This window comes from Simochromis diagramma, unplaced genomic scaffold, assembly GCF_900408965.1.
Source record: "Simochromis diagramma unplaced genomic scaffold, fSimDia1.1 OVJJ01000208.1, whole genome shotgun sequence".
In the NCBI taxonomy this organism is placed as follows: domain Eukaryota; kingdom Metazoa; phylum Chordata; class Actinopteri; order Cichliformes; family Cichlidae; genus Simochromis; species Simochromis diagramma.
Window position 1 is genome coordinate 807,225 of NW_024386789.1, and position 22,140 is coordinate 829,364.

Genomic DNA, 22,140 nt, shown 5'->3' on the forward strand with positions numbered 1-22,140 from the left:
ATGAATCAGGATGAAATACGGGCCATGATTTTAAAACGTCAAGAAAACAACACTTTTATATTATAACATCTAAGATGCTCTTCTTGTACTTTTATCTCTGTCTAATGTGTGCAAGTTTGAACCCAGCTTTGAGAGCCTGGGTGACATACACTGTCTTGTTTCCTTATATAATTTACAGCCCTCTGCTGGCAGAAAAGAAGCAGATGTTGCCTCATATTCCCAGAGTAGATGACACAATATGGGTCTTTGTTTATTACATTTCAGTTCGATAAATGTGCATTCAGGTCCCCCTTTTTCCAAGAACTGTGTCCGCACATCAGGCTGCGTGTTAACCGATCAGTGGGAGGAGGGGGAGGCTGTTTAGAGAGCAGAACGTTTAGTAATAAACACTCAGCCCTCATCATCAAGAAAAACGCCAGCTGGGGAAGCCTTTTAAGGCTGCACAAGGACAGGGTGGGGGTGGCGCAACCCTGATTACTGTCCCTCCAGAGAGGGATCTCTTAAAAAGAGGAAACAGGTTTGGAACAAAAACAAAACAACGGTAGGATTTAGACTGGATGCCTTGAGCAAGAACGGAGACGTAAACAGCGGGATTAGAGAGAGAGAAATAAGGAGGACAGGAGATCCAGATTTGAAATTCTGAAAAACTTTTGCACAGTTACAAAATGTTTGTTTCCTTAAATGAAGCTAGCAATCACACAAACCTCATAAACAATATTAAATCCTGGTGGAACGACAAGGCCAAATTTCAGAAATGGGCTCATTTCAGGCTCGGTGACAGTTGTTTGTTTAGAAAAGCAGTTCTTTTTCTTTTTGGGCACACGCACGAGCAAGCGAGCACGTCTTTTTCTTTCTTTTCTTTTTCTTAGTCACCCACACAAAACGCGAACAAAACATTCAGACTGCTTGACGACAGCACGAAACAACCACACATCGCAGAAGATTAAAGCAATTTTAACACGCGTGCATTAGTCTCCACATCCTCCAGGTAAGGCTGGTACACATGAAACAACAGTCGACGTAATTATGGGCTCACACGGCATTTTGGGCATCAGGGAGAAGAAAAGGCAGAAGGGTAAAGCTTTGCACAATCCAAACAAACACTACACAAAAAATCCAGGTAGCTATAAAACAATTAGACTACTGCTGGTTCAGTTTGCACATGCCCAGTCTCATTCATTCATAGCCACATGTGGAGGCAGCAAGTGTGACCACTGATAAAATTACCATTAAAGTCAAAACAGACATTATTTTAAGAATGCATTGTAATTCACAGCAAACTCATTCAAGTTGTTTTCCTATGTACGACTTTATGTTGGTTTACATTTTTCCTATAATTTAATATTTACTTTTCAACTTTTATGTTTTCTAGAAACAATATGAATGAGTTTTTTAATACATAACTACAAAGTACAACATTGTGCTGTGAGGTAGGTAAATGGTTCATCTGCCCTAGTCTGAGAAGTCCAGAGTCTCTCTCATGAGTTACATTTTCTAAAGCCTGAAAAACGTGTGCAGCACTCTAGTTCCCTCTAATACTTGTGAACCACAATATGCTGAAAGGTCATCGGGGATTTATTTGTCCATCCATTGAAAGCTGGTTGTCTACACCATTTTTTAAAAGGCCAGCATGTCAATGACGTAGTGTCTCATTTGGCCATTAAAGAGACAAAAATATAGAAAATTACTCATAAAACTCATAAAAGTATGAACTTAACATTGACCTTGGTTCATAATTTGGATTAGTTGATCATTCTGTGCAAAAATCCTGTAGAGATTCTTGTGAACTGTGGATGGACGGACATAGAGACGGATCCGTGTCTCGCAGTTGTATAAACTTGTTGGTCCTTCAACTCAATGAGCCTAATAATGGCACCTTTAAATGTCACAAGTTAACAAGTTTAATCGTTTTTGTTTAACTTCCATAGACAGCTAAATAACAAAAATGATATGCTACCACTGAACAGAGCTGTTTCAGTGGCAGTGGGTTACGCTAGTAACCAATTATTATACACTTAGATTAGATTAGATTAGATCACAGTTAATCATCTCCTGGCTACAGTTTAATTTATATTTATCCCACATATATGACAGCTTTTATCAGTCTTCTTACTGAACTTCTTAAAGCAAAGCAAATAAGCCACTTTTTCAGAACTATTCTCTTCAAAGCTTCAAAACTTCCTATGTTTAAAGAGATGGCATAAAACAAATGAGATGTACATGCTGGCAATCACAAACTCTTCCGTAAAACTCAACATATAAGACTGAAAGCAATTTCAAATGTGAGCTGCTAGTGACTCTAAATCCTGTAGTTAATTTTGAGAAAATCTTAATCCCCCTCAAAGACAGAACAAGTGCTTTGTTGAGAATTTTCACTGACTTTCCAAAGCATCTCATGCTGAGCCAGATGTTTTGCTCTGCTCCAGTTTGCCTCAGCGCACTCACCTGTCCTGAGATCTCCAAGAGGTCTTTAGGGTATGGCTCATTCCTGATTGGGCTGGGGACTCTGGAGCTGAGTGATCTCCATCGCCAGTACTGTCCCCGCTTAGCCCCTGACTCCTAATAAACCTCAATCTGCCAAATACAAACTGATCCTTCACAAATCCCACATACAATGTTCCATAAGGGGATTTCCTGATATCCAGGCCAGCTCTACGTCACCGCTAAGCAAAGAGCGGAGGATCAGCACATGTCTGGAGTCTGCTGAACATCCCTTTCTTCTACTGTGCTCTCCTGGTTAATCAAAGTTTGAGAGAATCCAGTGCTAAACTCCTCAGTCAGACGGGAGGCTGATGTCTACATCATGACGTGAAAAGAAATCCACAGAGAGCTTCCAATTTCATCCAGCTGGACTATATAACACACAATGAGTGGGTGGATCTTTGTTTTCTGAACTTGTGTCACCAGCACACACAGCCTAAATTTCCATACCCGACAAAGAGTATTGTCGGAGAATTTGTCTGGAGACGTCCCTCCTTAAGAGCTCACATGAAAGGATGTGACCTACTGGGCAAAAAAGACAGCGATGCTGGTCCTCGTCAAACTGAACATTTTCCCACATCAACAGCCCCCAACGATCTCTATCAGTGAGTCCCCTCTCCCTCTGCCGGCCTGTGTCTCTGCCTTGTTTTGCAGGAGTGAATGTAAACACCAGTTCTGCCTCTAACATACCACAGGAAATGGAACGTTAGAAGGAGGGAGAGAAGAAAGATCATCATGGGCATTAGGAGGGAGAAACGATGAAGGGAGTGCACCTTGGACATGCCTGGACATGACACATACACACATACTGTATATACACACACTACCGGAGAGGTTTATTTTCTCATCGCTCCAAGCTAAAACCCCAACGTGCTCTGCAGTTCGGAAACTCGCGTGAGCTTCTTTAAGAAGTCAAACTGAGCGTGTGAACTTGCGGTGAATGGCAAAGTTATCTACCGTTTAATTTTGTGGCCTCCTTAACATGAATAATGACCCGTAAAGAGCGCTCCGCTTGTCCTCCAGATAAACAAACATCAGGGTGTCCTCCAAGATACCCCGCGAGCACACAACAAATCACACTCAGAGACGTGCTTTGTTTAAATAGTAAAGATTTAGGATGGATTCATGAACTCTTGCGGAGGAGGGACCTCAGCTAACCTCCACGAGTCACATACAATCGCATTAATTCTCTCACAAACATCAAACGCGTCCTGTGCTTCTTCCACAAATGCAAATAAAAAGCTAATACATTTCTGCAAGATGAAATTAGGACATTAGGACACTCTCTTTTGAAGAGTATCTGCAGGTTTGAGTTGCGGCTCCGTCTTCAAACGTTTACATTAATTTAATTCTGTTTAAGCAGCCGCTTTGAAGTGGTATGACGCACATAAGATAGCCAGAATGAGTGTTTGTGTTATGTTGTCTCCTACAAACCATGTGGTCCTGTGTATGACCTGGACTGACACCAACAAACCCTCGCAGCTGTGGCATGAAGAAATTGTGACCAATGAGTTTGAAAATCTTTTAAACCACGATGTCAACTGAAAACATAACAAAGACAACACATTAAATGCTGAAACTTGTACATCTTAATGTTTTTTTGGAAAAGAAGTTGGGACAGTAATGTGTTTTTCTTTGTGTTGCATCAAGTGTGAACCAAAGTTAGTTTTGAAAAACACGTTTGCGCAGTTATTGCTTGACACGCAGTTTCAGCCGCTCAACGCTGTCATATTTAATAATGTATCAGTTACTGCAGGCAGGCCGGTTTAGTACTGTCATACAGTACTGAGCAAAACTCATGAGTCACCCCTCATTTCTTTATGTTTTGCTTCCAAGGAGACTGACTTTTCCTATCATTTTTTAAAGTGTTCTTCTCTGGGCTTTCTCAGGCTCTTTCATTGGCTGCTTTCAGTCCCATCCTTGTATCTGACCATTTTCAGATGAATAATATTTTTGTTTGTAAAGCCACTTAACACTGACCTATGAATCATTCAAGCATAAAACAGGCACGTACCTCAAAGGATGGATCAGTGTTGTTTCTACACGTAACAGACAACTTAGCAGTAACCCATTGTAAACTGTATCTTTGGACACTTACTAACAGCCTTCTAAGTCAGGAACACATAATTTGTTCCAATTTCTTTGGCTGAATCAAAAAAAAATGCCAAAAGTAAAACAGTTTTGACAGACATAAAATAGCATTTTTGCATTCATAAATGATGACTGACATTAGGGCTGTTCGATATAACGATATATATCGGATGACGATATAAAAACGTCTATCGTTTTATTTTACGCTATCGTTTTGTGGTGTCGCAAAATAAACTGTTTACGGCAATATTTGTTCATCGTTTTGATGGTCACTGTAGTGGCTATGTTAATTTCTTAAAGTTCTCTTTTTCTCTTATATTTAATATAACCACACTACAGACGGACAAGCGCCTGTTTTTATGCGTTGTCATTAGCAACAACAATGGTAACAGCATCGCGTGTCCGCTTGTTTATGTTCCACGTAAACCTTTCACAATAAAGCTCAAGATCCTGTTGAGACTTTTCAAAATAAACTAAATCACGTGAAAGAGCAGATTATTTACGATGAGAATTAAAAAAGAGCCGCCAGGTGCTAAAAAATAAACCTTAGACTCAAACGTTAGAACAGGCTGTAATAAATATTCACAAAGAAAACGGCGGCCTTTACAACTTATGTCTAAAAATGTATAGTTTCATGCATCGGTTAAAACACTCGACTCCAGCTACATGGCGCGCAGCTGGAAACACTTCCCACAAGACGAGCTGCCCGAGATTCACAGAATTTACAGAAAATGTTACATTTTTGTGATTTATATCGTTATCGGGATGATAGAATTCCTATATCGGGATATGAGATTTTGGTCATATCGCACAGCCCTAACTGTCATAATATAATGTAAATATAAATATGACATTAAGTGTTCTGGGTGATAAACATATCATCATAAAATGTATCAAATCTTACACGAACATTTCAAAAGAAAATCATTTTTTAATTTATTTCTATTATTTTCAATATAGTGTGTAAATGCTTCACAAATCAGCTCCATTTTTACTGAGAATTTCAACATGTTTTAAAGATAAAGCACAAACACAACACAGATATGTCACCTTTGGAGTTAAAGGTGTGATCTTACAAGCAAATAGCATCTGTTTTGAAGACTCAGTAGTTATTTGATGTCTGTATGTTAGTCCACCAGCTTTCAGTCTCAGTTTAGCTGTTTTACTCAATGTTAAGGCTGGATTAGACATTAAGCAACAAACATGTTTTTAGCATCACTGGACAAAAAAAATAAACCCATATTAACCTTTCAGCATACTGCAAATCAAGTGGAGTGACAGAGAACTGGAGTCCTTTACTTCCTTTTGGGCTTTGTCTTTGGGATTTAAGAAATCGAACCTGTGCTGAAAGCCCATTTTCAGGTCCTGTTTTAGATCAGGTGAGTAGTTTAAAGGATAGAATTTGTGTTGCAACGGGTTAAGCAGTAGCTTTTCACCTGAAAGTCTGAGTCAAGACTTACATGACAAGATGTTTCAACTAACTAAGTCCATGCTGGCATCCCTGGAGCTTGCTGAAACCCAATAATCTACCACTAGTCAAAAAAAATCAACTAACAGCTTATACTCGCTGTTATCCTGGCCCCCTACTTCACCTCTCATGTACCTGATGATTTGTTTTGGTATAGATGAACGCCGCCGGGTCAGTATCTTGGGGATACAGGACCGCCTTCGGATGGTTGACACCCTCCTGGGGCTCCTCTGGCCCTTTGGGGGAACGGTGTTGATGCGTTCAAAGTGCACCCTTTTCTCACTACGTTCACATCGGAGTAAGAGGTTTGAAGGGAGACAAAGAGGGAAAGAAAAAAGAAAAAAGCAAGGCCAAAGTAAAAGGGGGGAAAGAGAAAAAAGAGAGCAGGATTAATTGAAAGGAAGCAAAAGCATTTAATAGTTTAGTTGAGGAATTATTAGAATTATGGATTTTGCTTGCAGAAGCAGAAAGAAGAAATTAGCAGCTGGAGAAAATAGGAAGAGAGGACAGAGGAGTTCTCTTTATATACCCCTGTGTGTGTGTGTGTGTGTGTGTGTGTGTGTGTGTGTGTGTGTGTGTGTGTGTGTGTGTCTAACCTTTTAATGGACTGAGTGATGGAGGGCAATCTCTCCGCAGGAGGTCTGAGGTAGTTGTTGGAGGTTTCCAAGGCAGCAATGCAGGTCTGAGGGTTTTCCCCTGGCATGCTGACGCTGCGCAGGCGCCTCACTGGCTGTAACGTAAACACACATAAACACACACACAAATGATACAATCATGCTCTGTACCACTGGGAATGAGTGACTGCATGTCAAGGAACAAGCTAATTCCACACAGAAGAAGCAATCCGCTAGGGTTAGAGTTTTCAGTGCTACGGTCTTCTTCATTTGATGGAATTTACTGAGTTGCCACCAGAGATGGGCAGTAACGTGTTACAAGTAACGCGTTACTGTAATCCGATTGCTTTTTTCAGAAAAAGTAGAATTGGGCTGAAAGATCTATCGTTTTATCACCTATTCAGGTTATAAATCATGTTTTTAAAAAGTAACTAAGTAATTAAGTAATTAATTACTCTTGAAAATAAGTAATTAGTAAAGTAACGGGATTACTTTTTGGGGGAAGTAATCAGTAATTAGTTACTGATTACTTTTTTCAAGTAACTTGACCAACACTGGTTGCCACCACGTGAAAGACCGCCAGATGTTGTTGAAAGCGCTCAAAAACATTGATTTTTTTCCAGTATAACGTGTGCTTGTAGTCAGAATTTTACACCGCTTATCTTCCTTTTACTCCACACATGCTTTTGAGTCCTGTGCCTTCACCTGGTTGGGCGCTGGCGTGTCATCCGGTGTCAGCTGGATGGTTGGGATGTCCAGTTTCAGCCATGGTGGCTTCTTCCTCTGCAGGCTGCTGTTCCTGCTGCTCGGCTCATCCATGCTCGCTGCCTCTCCTGACACCTGCCAGCTGGGCAACACAAACAGAGAAGGAAATGGGTTTTTGGAAAAAGTGCTCAGACAAATTACCGAACTGTCACAAGCCGAAAAATCCAAAGTGACCAGCTTGGTCGATTAATCGCAGACAGTAGACAGAGCGTGCTAACAATAAACAGCTGTAATCCACGTGATGTGACCTCGCACAGACACAGTACTGAGGCAAATTCCTGAATAATCCAAATTATGAGCCACTAGTCTGCCAACAACTTGAAGTCTTTTCCTAACAAACTGAATCACAGTGTGGAGTGACACTGAACCACAGTTGAGCAGATCTACTATATGATCTTCTTTCAGATGATTGTGTCGACTGAATTACTGACTGAAATAAGCATGCTGATAGTATTAGGAGCAGCGGCCCACTATTTTCTTATTCTGGCCACAAGCAAGCTGCACCGTTACGCCTCCGGTGTCCTGAAGTTTAACTCCTCAACACTGATAGCTTCAGTTTGCTCCTTTGCTCCAGGTAAGGCTCAAACTCACAAACTTAGCATTACTCTGCTGTTTGCCGTCTTATAAAGCAGCACTGCAGCACATTTAGATAACTTAATGCAAACACATGACACATTATTTCAGCTGAGCTTAAACTTTTCCCAAACACCAGTTAATATTTTCTCCATTCCCACAGGATACTCAGCATTTATCTGCAAACTAAGATCTACCAGTACTTACTCCTCCCCTGGAGTTTTGGAGGCACGTTGGTGCAGCTATGTTTCACAACCACAAGGTGGCACTAAGCTGCTCACATGGAAGGCTTGTGCTCAGATAAAACACAAGCACGCCACTTGTGTGGAGAGAAAAGGATGCTGTTGCACTGCAGGCCGCCCGTTAACAGACAGCATCAGACAGAAAATTTGACCCAAGCTGAGCCACACCAGCAGACAGAAAGATAAAAAAAAGAAAATAAAAGGCCGAAGCTTCCACTGATCTCAGTTGCTCACTGGTTTATGACTTTGAAGGCATTCAGAGAGTGAAAAAGGGGTTTTCCTGTTTATCTGTTTCCACAGCAGCTGTATGGGAATTCATGAGACATTTCCTCAGTTTGTGAATGTTTGCTCTGGAACTTTTTAATAATGTGCAGAACCAAAACTGTCATTTGTTTCTCAAAGCTGCTGCTGCTTGATGATGTGTGCACATTTTGTCTGTTTACTGTCTCACTGTTTATTTAGTTACTCTACTCTAAAAACGATCCTGATCTACTGGCATATGTGGATTATCTGATTAATTATCTGTGTTGGTGTAATTGATGTTCTATATTTGATATATTGTGAAAAGTTCTTGCTGTGCTGAAGAGTCAAGCACCGTCTTTAGTGTAATTTTTTAAACTACTTTGTGCTCATTGCTTAAAGAATATCAGACAAAGTATTGTGTAGCTATCAAAAGCCAGCAGTGTGTTTGTGGGGTTAAAGTTGTCATCAACTTAGCACTACTCTACCCTCCCACACACGCACACACACGGTCTGGCTTAAATCTCCTAAACCGAAGAGCCTAAAACTTCACTGCTCCAGGTGAGGCTCGAACTCACAACCTCGGCATCGCTCTGCAGGTTACTGTCTTATAAGTACCGCGCGCTGACCGATTGCGCCACTGGAGCCCCTGCAGGATGTCTGCATTTCAGCTCATTTTGAGAAGTCTTTCTCAGATCACAGTTACAGCCTGTGCCAAGTGGAAGTCCTTATGCATGAGTGAAGGGGACTATTACTGCATAATAGGACATCTGCATGGGGCTCTAGTGAGAAGTAATGAGCGACCACCGCCGAGGTTTCTGCTGCGAATTGTTCTGTGATTCGTGGCGGTGAGTGAAATTACAGGCTCTCCTCTTTTGCCATAAAGTCATTAAAGTCAACAATAATCTCTTCCATCATAGGTGATCCCGGAGCTGACATTCAGACTTCTGGCCAGAAAATCAAAGGCGGCAGCAGGAGTACTTCTTGATGCAAACGAATCCAGACAGGACGGCATGTACTTCCAAAGCCCAAGAACTCCTGCACACAAACCTATAGAGTTGCAGCAAAACCGCGAAGAAATCTCTTTTTTGGATAACTTGGCTTGTCATTTCGAGAGTGTATTTTTCAGTAAAATCCGATTTTCTTGTGTATCTGCTCTCAGGCGAAAAGGCCGTGTCTATTTTGATAGTGATCTTTACATGGCAGTGCCTACAGAGCAGGTGTGAACTCGATGTTGTCAGTATAGGGTGGGCGTTTGCACAAATAAAGCGTGATTACTCAGCTGCAGATGGGAGTAGGAGTAGTGACACAACAAGGAGCGTGAGTTGTGCATGTTCTTTGTTGTAGACAGTATGTTTAGCTGTATTATATGCTGGAGCTATTCAGGTTGGTGGAGTCTGGGAGGTTTGGTTTGGCTAAAACAAACTCATTTCTGCTAAGCACAGTTTATTTTGGAGGGGTTGTGACAGATTTAAATGAAAAGTGGAAGGGTTCACCACAATCATTTGTCTAGGTGGTAAAAACGTCAGTCCTGACAGAATAATCGTACCTTCTGTTGGATTGCTTCAACCTTAACTGTATTGTTCTCTAATACTCAGCCTACACTATAAATATTCATGTTAAATATCAACACAAACCGTTAGTGACAGCAGAACATAAGACTGAAGGAGCGGCAGCGTCATCCCTTATCAAATAATGTATCTCAATATTGCATTAGACTGCCAAATATTTTGTGCAGACATTCATGGTTCCCAGGGGATAAGTCTACTGACTTTGACGATCCCCCCGATTGCTCAGCCGCCACCATGAGGTTTATATTTGTGGTTTTGCATGAGCTGTCTAGACTGCCATGAAATTTTGCACAGATGTTTCTCTCTCGAGGTAAATCGTTAGGCTTAATTTTCACCTTATCCAATACTTTGTTTTGCATTTAAAGTCTGCAAAACTAATCACACCCTCATCAGCTTGCTCTTTGCGCTTTGTCTTTAGTCCAGCAAGATTTCTTAATGACCTGTTTAAGATGATTATAAATGCTTTTTAAGACTTATTTCACATCCATATTGGCAGAAGAAAAGGATGAGGGATACGAATGAGAATCACAGAGCCAGAATTAGTCCAGAGCACCACCACTTTAATGTCAGCATAGCTCCAAGCACTGTCTGGAGTTACAGGAGTGATGCTGCTAATGCAGAGTGGGTTTCACTGGAGTGGGATTTTCGGTACTGCTGTTGGTGTGTTATGGCAACCGATGTTTTTCTGACTTCCTGCGCAACTGTACAGCTTTAACACCTAACATGTTCACTTATGAGTGGGTATGTCGCATTAGCAGACACCTCACACTGCAAAACAAAACACAAGCTGGGTGTTTTATACACGCTGTAGTTTCCATTAGTGGCTACTGGCAACATGTTGGTTTTAATTTATAGTTTTGTTACTGCATGGTCAATAATACCCCGCCCCTTCCAAAAAAAGATAATTAACAAATTTATAAAAATAACTTCAGAATGTGGAGGTTTTCAGACACTTTAAGGCCCAAAATTAATGTGACTGGAATTTACACTTTAAAGACCCTGTTATAAATACCTACTAACATGCTAAAACACTAACAAAAATCCATTGTGTGGTTTTCTATCTAGAAATGGAAATTTTTACTGTATTGGCAGCGTGTTTGGGATCATTGTCATACTGGCTAAACATACAACAATACTTCAATCTTTCTGGGTCAGTAATTCCATCTATTTTGAGAAGATCTTCAACACTGCTGTCTGAAATGCAGCCTCAACCCATGAAAGAGCCTCCACTGTGTTTTACAGATGGCTGTTATTTGACCTCTTTCCTGACCTAGATGAGAAACCGAAGCAAAAGATTTAGACCTAAAAAAGACCTAAGGCATAGGTGTCAAACTCTGGCCCGCGGGCCAAATTTGGCCCGTAGCCTAATTACATTTGGCCCGCGAAGCCATACAAAATTACTATTAGAGCTGGCCTGCTGGTATTATACAGTTCATGTACTGCTAATACTACAATTCCCAGAATGCTCTGTTGGTGTTTTGGCTGCAAATACAATTTTTATTTAAGAAATGAATTCCACTGATGTGTTATTTAATTGGAATTTCGATTTTGCATGTGTGCAATATTAAGTTATATATACGTTTATATAAGTTATATATATTGTTTAGTATTAAGCTTTGCTTGTTCCATACTCAGTTTTTCAGCAAAACTTGTTTGAGTCCATAAGAAAAGATTCCTTGTTATATTTGGAGGAAGATTTTTTTTCAATGAATATTAATGTTAGCCTGCGACTTTGATCCAATTTTGAATTTTGGCCCACTGTGTATTTCAGTTTGACACCCCTGACCTAAGGCAACTGATTTTAAATCCAGTTCTTGTGTAATTTGGCACATCTCTGTCTTTTCTCCCTGTTTCCTTTCCTTAAGAATAATGGCTTCTTGACAGCCACTCTTCACTGAGACAGACTGATGAACCAAAAGGCCAGATGCATCTCTAAGGTCCTGTGTCAGGTCTTTGTTGGATTATTTCCTATTTCTGTAAATCATGACTTTCATGTACTGTTCATCTGCTGTAAATAGCATTTAGGCCTGCCACTTCTTCTCTTGTCCTCCACTTGTCTAGTTTCCTCAAACTTTTCAAGGAAACACTGAACAGCATGCTCAGATTAGACCAAGTTTTAGGCTTTTTGTAAAAATGTACGGTTTATTGGTGCAAAAATACTGTTTTACGTCTGTCAAACATTTTTTATAGATTCAACTAAAGAAAACGTGTGTTTTTTCAACTGGCTGCTAGCAAAGTGATTCAGTTTAAAATGGGTTCTTTGCTATATTGTCTGTTATGTGTAGACACAACACTCTCTCCTCCTTTGAGTTGGGTTCTTTTTCATGATTGAATGATTCGTAGGTCAGTGTTAAGTGGTTTTACAAACAAAACATTCCTCTGAAAAGGTCCGGTACAAGTACTGGACTGAAAATAAGTGCTGATGAAAGACTGAAAGGCCTTTAGAAAGCCTGCAGAACAGTTGCTCAGGACCACTTTTTAAAAATTACAAGAAACTCTGGGACAGTACAGTATACAGTAAACACTAGCGTGCTACTGCCAAGTTTCAAGATGATCAAACAGATGTAATTACAATGTGGCTTTGAACTCAGATTATCTAATAAAGTATTTTAGAATTCTTCTTTGAAAGTTGAGAATGCACATGTAGATGTAGAGTGCATTCATGCACTGGGCCAACGCAATTTTTGGTCACAAAGTAAAATATCAAAGAAAAGTTGGATTCCGTTCTTTTCGCCTCTCAGCTGCCTGTGTCAGTGTTTTGGTGCCTCTGCGGTCACATGAAGGAGTCTGCGCGTTCTTTTATAAACACACCCCTGCAAATAGAAGGCTTCACTAAAATCCTTTGCTTCACCACATCCTTTGCTTATTTTGTAGTGGTGATATTGTGTGTGCACGGCAACATGAACTCAGGCACTCTGATATGCACTTTTCAAGTAAGGTCAAAATTCGCTCATATGCATATACTACACAGCGCTCGCCTCAGCCCCCCCCCGCATCAGGTCTTTGTAGGTCTCTGCTAGAAGGTGCAAAGCGGTCCAAAATCAATATCCCCATTTTTCATCTGGTTTTGTAACATTCGCCATTTGTTATTCCATAATCTTGATCTCTCTCCTCTTTTTTTCCTCTAGTTGGATTTTTCATGACAGGCAGATTAGGGTATGTAATCCCTGTGCTGTATGCCACATGACATCGCCCTGCTGTTCAGCCACAGAAGCTTGTACTGCCCACGATTCGATGGAGGTGATGCTGTGATAGTGTCGTGAGCAGGATGTGGTGTCACTGATATCAGTGAGTCAAATTGAGCAAAAAAGCAAAAGATAGTGTCATCACATAATCCAACTTGCCAGTAAAGAGCCTTCATATTTCAGTTCTGAAAATTATCCTCTCCTTTTGAAAGCATTAAGACTGACTACTTGCTCTGGATGAAGTAGCATACTTTTTATGATAGCAAAAAAGAACGTTTAAAGGCTTTTAAGTTCTTATTTTGGTTTCAATTTGCCATCAAAACTCCAATGTTGTCAAAGTGTTACCTCAAAGGAAATATGAACTTCTGTGCACAGCCTGCTGTGCTTTCAGGGGACTAGAGCAGAATGGTAGCGTAATTGGATCTGCTTTACATGGAGTGACATTTGCTGACGTGTCGAGACAGAATAAAACAAAGGCATCTCTTTGGCACCGAAGCAGGACTTGTCCTGACACTGCTCCCTGATCCTTCGCCTTTGGGGAGGCTGTAGCTCAGGCGGCAGAGCAGGTCATCTACTGATCGGAAGGTTGGTGGTTCAACTCCTGGCTTCCCCTAGTCTGCATGCCAAATATCATTGGGCGAGATGCTAATCCCAGATTGGTCTCTAATGCATCAATTGGAGTGTGAATGTGTGTTATTTAGCTAGAAAGCATCGGGTGAATGCACAAGTTGTGTAAAAGTGCTTTGAGTGCTCAGAAGAGTAGAAAAGCGCTATATAAGAACCAGTTCATTTACCATTCTGGTCTTTGAGGCTGCAACCAGTAACTGTGCCATGTAAAGCTACCGTGACTGCATGTCAGTAAGCTTTGATATTCAGTGGCTCATCATGTTAAGCAGGCCACAATCTGCTCTCTGCACTGTCTCCCTTTTATTCTCTAAATCTCTTGCCTTCTTTGTTCTTTTTCTTTCTTTTTGGCTCCTCTTTGAGGGTGCAAGACTTTCATTTACTCTGCTTTTTAATATTCAGTGTACTGCCCAAAAATTGTTTGGGTGCTTTGGTAGGATGGCTAAAAAAATTCTGGATATTGAATATCTAGCTATATTTAAATCAAAGTGCTGTATTACATCAACTTCTTTCATGCAAAGACCTGAGTAACACAGTTAACTTAATCCATGCATCTTTAGAATATTTAGCTTTAAAAACTCTGTGACAATGTGACACTTGGTAAACTAGCGTACCTGCCAGCCCAGCTGCTGCTGCTCCTGCCAGCCAGGCAAAAAACAGTCAATTAAAACACCCAGGCATCAACTGTTTCCTGCTGTCCAGTATAATCTCTGGGCACTGGGTTGGTTTTAGTGTTACTTTTCATTGTTTCCATTGGCAGGATCCATATGAGCTTCTTTTCTATTTTCTCTCCGGTAGCACATTTAGCACCCCTGGCATTTTATCTGTGATTGTACAGAATTTCATTCAGCAAGAAGTCAGAGAAGAGCAAAAAAGGCTTTTAGAGTTCTGGGAAGTAAGCAGGCTTAGCTTAGCTAGATTTCCACGACACAAGACGTCAATGCGTCTCTGTATCAGTGACTCCAGGCACTGTCTTCTACTTTTTGTAACAATTCATGTTCTCAGAGAGAAATGTTTTCTTCTTTTTAAAACCCTTGGCTCGCTTTCCCTCAAAGATCAATGATGTCTGGCTAAATTTCTGTGCTTTTGTTTCATTGCTGGAAGCAAATCCACAAATCCCAATGATTCCACTTGAATTAAATACACTTGCATGGTGTGGCCATGGCTTAATACCAGCATAATTTTATTTTTACATATTTTGAATTGTGGAAAACCAATAAAAGTTTTTCAGCTGGCTGAAGCCAGTTTCATTGCAACCTTAATATACTGACTTTTGACAGATTGCCCAGACTAATCTTTTGCATTACTGTTGCCTTTGATAGCAAAGCAATAGCAACTCAAATAACAATTGGTTACAAACCAAGATGTCCAGAAGAGCATCTTTGAATGCACAGTATACTAAACTTGAAGCAAATGGGCTACAGCAGCAGAAGACCACACTGTGTACCTGTCAGCTAAGAACAGGAAACTGAGGCTACAGTTTGTACCAGCTCACCAACTGCTACCAGGTGGACAAGATTGTAAAAGCATTGCCTGGTTTGATGTGTCTTGATTCCTGCTGCAATATTCTGATGGTGGGTCAAGGATTTGGCGTGAACAACATGAGGACATGGATCCATCCTGCCTTCTAGCTTGCTTCAGGGTGGTGATGTAATGGTGTAAGAGATATGTTTTTGGCAAACGCTGGGCCCCTTAGTACCAACTGAGCACCATTTAAACATCACAGCCTACCAGAGTATTGTTGCTGACCATGCTCATCCCTTTATGACCACATGGTATCCATCAAGATCACATAGTATGTCACATTCCTCAAATCAACTCAAACTGGTTTCTTGAACATAACGATGAGTTCACCGTACCTAAACGGCCTCCACAGTCACCAGCTCTAAATCCAACAGAGCACTTCTGGTATGTGGTGTAATGGGAGATTCATAACCTGAGTGTGCAGCCAGCAAATCTGCAGCAACCGTGTGATGTTATCATGTCAATATGGACCAAAATCACTGATGGATGCCACGAAGAATTAAGGCAGATCTGAGGGCAAAAGCAAGCTGTACCTACTACTGTATCCACTGAGTGTTAGTGAAGTTGTTACTTGGATTTTATTTGTGCAGTTCTTTCTAATAACAATGCCAGACAACTGTTAAATTTCAGGTCATATGTTTATTTTCATTTGAAGGATATATGGTATATTTAGTAAAGAGCCCTGGTGTTTCCTTTGCTCTCCAGCAAGAATGTGTTATAAAACTGACAATTATCAGTGCAGTTCCAAGTTGACTGGCTTGGACTCAGCATAAGATTAAAACTCAGACAGCCCAGGAGGGTTTGAACTTTATTACATTGGCACTGCTCTGTTCTAATAGGCACTACAACCTGCCAAACAGCACCACTGGGCCCATTTCAACTTCAGTGTTAAAGTAGTTTTTCTTCGCAGGGCAGCGCTTTTCTGATTTACTGCCATTTCATTGCATTCATCTGTTCCTACAGATCCTTTTGCACACAAAAACCCTTCTCCCAGAGACTTCCCACAACTGTGCATCTCAGTTCTTTTAATTATTTGTTATGGTTATGTAACAATGCATGAAAATTGAATTGCATTGAATTATCTTGCGTGCTTCTATCATCCTACCCTCAATCCCAACCCCCTACAAAGGGACTACATTTGCTCTGGGCTCTCATCTGTGCCAGATGTTAGTCATAACACAGTAGGTCATTTCCTTTCTGTTTGCAGAGTTTGGATGATGAGTGCATGTGTGTGTTTCTCTAATCTGCTACTACCTCTAAACAAACACTAATAAATGATTAAACATCTGCCGCTACAGAAACAGAATTTCGGTCATGTCAGTAAGTAAAAACAAGAAATGATGAATGACAAATAAAACAGAAGAGCAGTCACGTCTTTCCTTGCCAAAAACATTAATTAAAATTGTATGTTGACTTTGGGACTTCCTAACTTTCTAAATTTGGCAGCATTAAATGCTTCTTTTAGAGGGTTTCTTACTGTAAAAACATAAAAGTACTGTGCTGAATAAAAGATTTACAATAACATGTATAAAAGTAATTTAGATCTTTAGACATTATTAAGAGGAGACTTTAACTTTTGTGTCTATACCCCAACTCCTGGTTATAAGACGGCTGTGGGGATACAGCCTTATTTAACATTTTGGCAGCCACGCTGAGGCCGAACGCTGGCCAGAAAAGATTATTCACCACAGAAGTCTAAGTTGGACTCATTGCTAAATCGTGTTCTCAGCTGCATATCCGAAACATGCAATATGTTTGAAAAAGAACAAATAAACGAATAATATGAACATAACAGTTTATATTACCATCAGTCTTTGTGCCATAATCCAAGCAGCCACCTCCTCTCGTTGATACTATTTTTGCTTTTTCTTTCTGCAGCCTGCTTATTAAATGCGCTGGATGACAAAATGATTTTGCCCAGGTTAGTTATAATTAGGCTCAACCCAAATAAATGAGACTCAAATTTGACAAAATAAAAACATTGTAAAACAGAACAAGACTGTAAAGCAGCTCCTCAGAGACATCAGTGTTCAGAGTATTCAGCTGCACTGAACTGAATTATCTGGACTCACGATCAGATGAATTCAGCTATTTATCAATTATAAAATTCTATGTCCCAGACACAGGAAGGAAAGTGACGATGTCGACTGATATTCATACCATTATTTGGTGATTTAAAAAATAAATTCCCGATATATCGGCCAACATATCTTTTTTCTTTCAGATACATGAAACATAAACAGATTTCCTAACATTTGTCATGTGTAGTTATTTGTTTACTTATTTACAGTATCCCTCCGATGTCTATCTTTTAAATGTTCATTCATTGGCCAATATAAATTCCAATACTAATAGATTGGTAAAAAGCTAACAGACTGGTAAATCGGTAAGTTTCTATGCATTCTTACAATAAAGCCCACCACTGATTGCCTGTTTAACATCAATCTGTAGATTGTTCACTTACAAGTTTGATTGTGCTGCAAAACGCGCTGACAGACTCACAGTGGGGGGTCTTAATGAGTTCAAACCATCTGTCTAAACACTGCTTTGATTGTCCTGCGGCGTCTGTCTTTTATCTTCTTACCGCAGATTACACGACAGTGAGCAATTCATTAGTCAATCAGCCGCTGTGCAGATCAGCGCACAGGGGTGCGGGAACATATCCCACCCACTTAGACACACACACACACAAAACCACCAAAAAGAAACCCACACGCAAGTGACGCTGCTACTTAAGGCTACTGTATGTGTGTACATAAACACATCCCACTGTCAAACACAACACACTGGAATAATTTATAAAAGAGACAGGCTGATTAAGACCACACTGTAGCCTAAACCTGTCACAAAGACGTCTTTGACACCTTGCATCCCATTCCTTAGTGATGCTTGGTTTTCTCATTCACAGAAGATGAACGTTTTTCAAGCAATTTTTCCATCTGCTTTTGAATCTTTGCACCATCTGCCACGACAAAAACTCTCAAGAGCTCCTCATCTATTTTAGAAGAAAACCACAGCCCTCACCTTCCTCTATAAGCAACCTCCCTCTGTGCCATAAAACAGCTTTAGTCAAACGTGATCTGGTTGCACACCTTGCAAAACAATTTTGAATTATTAAATGAAGCTGCAAGGCTTCTTATTGACAGAATCGCTTGTTCACAGCAGTTTATTGATGTTTCAAATGTCACAAAAAAGAATAAAATGTCAATTGATTTTATAAACTTTTGAAACTTTGCCTTGAGGACACTGGTACAATCAGAAGCAGAATTAAAATAAACAGAAATGTGCCGTGTTCATCCTGTCTGCCTTTCACAGCTACACTGTAGGCTAGGAAATGCCTCACATTCCTGGAAAGTACCTTGCAGCCTACTTCTACTCTAATTTGTCAGCTGCAGTATGATAAGTGTGAGAACCGTGACCGATCAACATCAGACGAGATATACGATGATCAACTTTTCCAAGGAATGTGTTACTAAAAAGCAGATTTTTATTCTTGTGAAACTGAAAAGCTGACAGTGAATAATATTGACTACAAGAGGTGCGAAATCTTTAAAAAATTCAATTTGATATTGTGGTTTGACACATATTAATAAATGTAATGGGGGCAAGTTTTATTATCTCTAGTAAAGCTTTATTGCTCTCCCTTAACAATGGGTTAGAGGTACTATCACCCAGTAAAGGCTAAAAAAAAGACACTTTTTATTCAGTTTTATTTACAGACCACCAGTTTGCAACAAAAGCCTTTTATGCTGCAAGGAAAAAAACTTACATATATGGAGAGTAACCCATGAGTCTCCTGTAGGCAAGCAGAGAAATGTTCCCTTTTACTCCAAGAACCAGATTTTATCATTACTTTCTAATAATTTATACACTCTAAAATATAAATGCAAAGTTTATCTGCTTACAAATATGCTTGGCAGAATTGCTAGAATGTCCTTTTGCCTTAATGCAGAGGGCAACGGCATAAAAAAGCTGCTTAGCTATACAAAGATAAACAGAAGCCCAAACAATGAGAGCAGGTCAGAGGTCAAATCTGCCTCTTAGTACAATCATGTCTCTCAACTAGTGAGCTATCGAAGCAGGATGGATTTAATTGGGGCAGAAGCGGGAAGTAAAAAATCGACACCTACACTTCCTGCACTCTTGGTTTTGCATAATCCAAAAGTCTCAGATGTGTTTCACAAAGGAAAAAAAATGTCTCCTATGAATGTCATTAAGAGATTAAAGGATTGGCACAGACTAACGGCATCAAGTGTTTCCACACTGTAGATTGACACGTGGCCCGTGGGGAAGCAGTTTCAGACTGACAAGCAGGAAAGGCACGCAGACGTGCGTGCATTCAAAATCCGACCCGCTGCACTTTAATTCACACCCACACAATTCTGATGAAGCAGTCTGCATAGGAAGACAAGCCTTTTTATCTGTGCAGAGCTAGCGATCGCGTCGAACCTCAAGGTAACCATTGCTGGGAAGCGAACAGTTCATAACACATCAAACTGTGACAGTGATGCCAGTAAAAAAAAAGTGGCAAAAGTTGCAAGGATGCATTCATTAAGGCTGGGAAAAGTTCTCCAAGGACGTTATAGCGTGATAATGGGACGCGACCTCACGCTGCCTCTTGACTTGAGATGACCTGGAATGCATCGAGGCAGAGAGGAGAGGAAAAACAGAACAACAGATGGAGAGAAAATGGTTTTTATGTCATGTTGGGAGAAGATGAAAGATGGGTAAAAAAAAAAAAAAAAGACATGCTGCACCAAGTCAAAGAGCATAAAAAACCCAAAGGAAATCCAGTGCAAAGCAGAGAATAAACAGTGTGATACTGTGTGGAGAGGAGATGGACACAGAACACACAAAATATCCCTCTGAAACAAAAACAGTCATCTGCATGTCCAAACAACATAAACAAGCTGTTTGTTGTGTATGTGTATGCATCCATGTACACGTCTGTCTGTCTGCTATGCCAAACATCTGCATCCGTTTACCCGTTTCTGCCTTTTAGTTACAGAGTTTCGTTTCGGTGCGTGAAATCCTTCACATGTTCATCTTGTCAGAGCATTGAGAAGCCTGTAACTGAATTTCCTGAGCAATGCAGATATGATCAAGCTTTGAATTACACTGCACTTTTAGGACGTTATTTACACATTAAGCAAATGAAGCATTCGTGTGGCAATCGCCATCTTTGTGTACTGAAACTGGATGTGACAAGCGGATATGGATCACACTGTCAGACAACACATCAGTCGGCATTTGACTCGTCAGTCTCAAGTCCGAGGCCCACTTGTCCTGTAAACTTTCCACAGACTTGTAACCACAGCTATCGTCCCCCTGGTGGCTATCAAAAACATTGCAAGCTTAAAGGCTAAAAGCACTTCTCTTCATTTCGCTCAAAGCACTGAATCCATCTTTCATACTTTCTATGGACACAAAAAATGGCAATAAAAATATGTCGGGAAAAGTTTTACGTAAAATCTTTTCGGATTAATTGATGGTATCATTATTAGTTTAAACAGTACGTAATTATTGGCAACTGCAGATAATTCAACACAAAAGACTCGATGGAAAACCTCTCTGTAAGAATTAGCCTGCAGCATTGCCATTCATCACTTTAAATGTTCCAACACCTCATAGCTTCATAGCATATATCGCTGCCAAAAATGCAGCTGGAGAGAGCGCAGCAGTTTACAGCCCCTGTGCCTGGTATGGGACTTGAGATGATGGTGCAGAGTTTTGCCAGCAAGAACGGAAGACTGGTTCCCCCGCCTACCATCCTGGTCTGTTATAAGGTGGCAACACCAGACTGAACAATAACGTGAGGGAAGAAGAGACAAAAAGAAAGAAAGAAAATACTGAACAAAAAGTCAGTGACAGAAGGTAAGAGAGACAGAAGCCAAAACAGAGTGAAAGAGACTACACAGTAACAGCCCCAGGAGAGCAGACTGAGACTGACGATGGGTTTTATGTTTCATGGCATCTTAGAACCAGTGATCATTAGATCCTCAACAATAAATAAAAGGAGCACTTTATAAGGTTGATTCTGGGCGCTTTTAGGACTTCCCTTTCAGCTAAAAACAGGACTAGCCGACCAATCACCATGCCCTCTTCTGGGGCGGGCAAGGGGAATTCATGTAAAACCAAAGACTGACTTACGCCAAATAACTCTGAGTCTGATGGTTAACCTGGGTTAGAGCACTGAGTTGTAGCTGAAATAGCCAGAAAACACCGTGGGACAAGATTTAACCCTCATTTAATGTCAAAGGCAAAGATAAGAGTTATACATAACCAGAGATGGGAAGTAACGCATTACAAGTAATGCGTTACTGTAATCCGTTTACTTTTTCAAGTAACAAGTAAGGGATTACTATTGCAAAAAAAGTAATTAAATTACTGTTACTTTCCCGTAAGCACACTGCGTTACTGCATTACTAAACTGTGATTTTGTGATAGTGTCTCATGACACGTGCGACGTCTGTGGCGTGTGATCAACAATAGATAATATGGAGTGCGGGAGAGAGTACGACCGTGCAGCGTTTAAAGCTTGGAGGTACTGACATTACTTTGAGTTTGATTGGTTAAAAAGTGATAAAAACATTAGCATCTGCTGTACAATCTGCGTGGGAGGAAAACTTCTTCCTAAAGCGAAAAATTAAACTTCAAATCTGAGCAAGCACCTAGCACGCTGCCACGGGAATGTGAGATTCATAGAGAAACCCCCGGCACCGGGCAAACCTCCACTGGCTCCACTCCAGCTCAACAGCTGAA

General features: G+C 40.5%; 1 protein-coding gene and 1 non-coding gene across 5 annotated transcripts in view; both read right to left on the reverse strand.

Annotated features, from left to right (window-relative positions):
* rhbdf1b (rhomboid 5 homolog 1b (Drosophila)) overlaps positions 1-22,140 on the reverse strand; it is a 39,737-nt gene that overhangs the window by 9,384 nt on the left and 8,213 nt on the right. For 2 of the 4 annotated variants that reach the window (XM_040023145.1, XM_040023146.1), the window contains exons 2-4: positions 7,360-7,501; positions 6,637-6,770; positions 6,176-6,322 (exon numbers count right to left, since the gene is read on the reverse strand). In XM_040023145.1, coding sequence (XP_039879079.1) covers positions 6,176-6,322; positions 6,637-6,770; positions 7,360-7,473 — 395 coding nt within the window. In that variant the 5' untranslated portion in view covers positions 7,474-7,501. Of the gene's footprint in view, positions 1-2,445; positions 4,775-6,175; positions 6,323-6,636; positions 6,771-7,359; positions 7,502-22,140 lie in introns of those variants that run through there. The other 2 variants (XM_040023147.1, XM_040023148.1) reach the window with 2 other exon arrangements.
* trnai-uau lies at positions 9,028-9,121 on the reverse strand. The gene is made up of 2 exons: positions 9,084-9,121; positions 9,028-9,063 (listed from the first exon to the last, which is right to left on the reverse strand). It is a non-coding gene; the product is annotated as a tRNA-Ile (tRNA).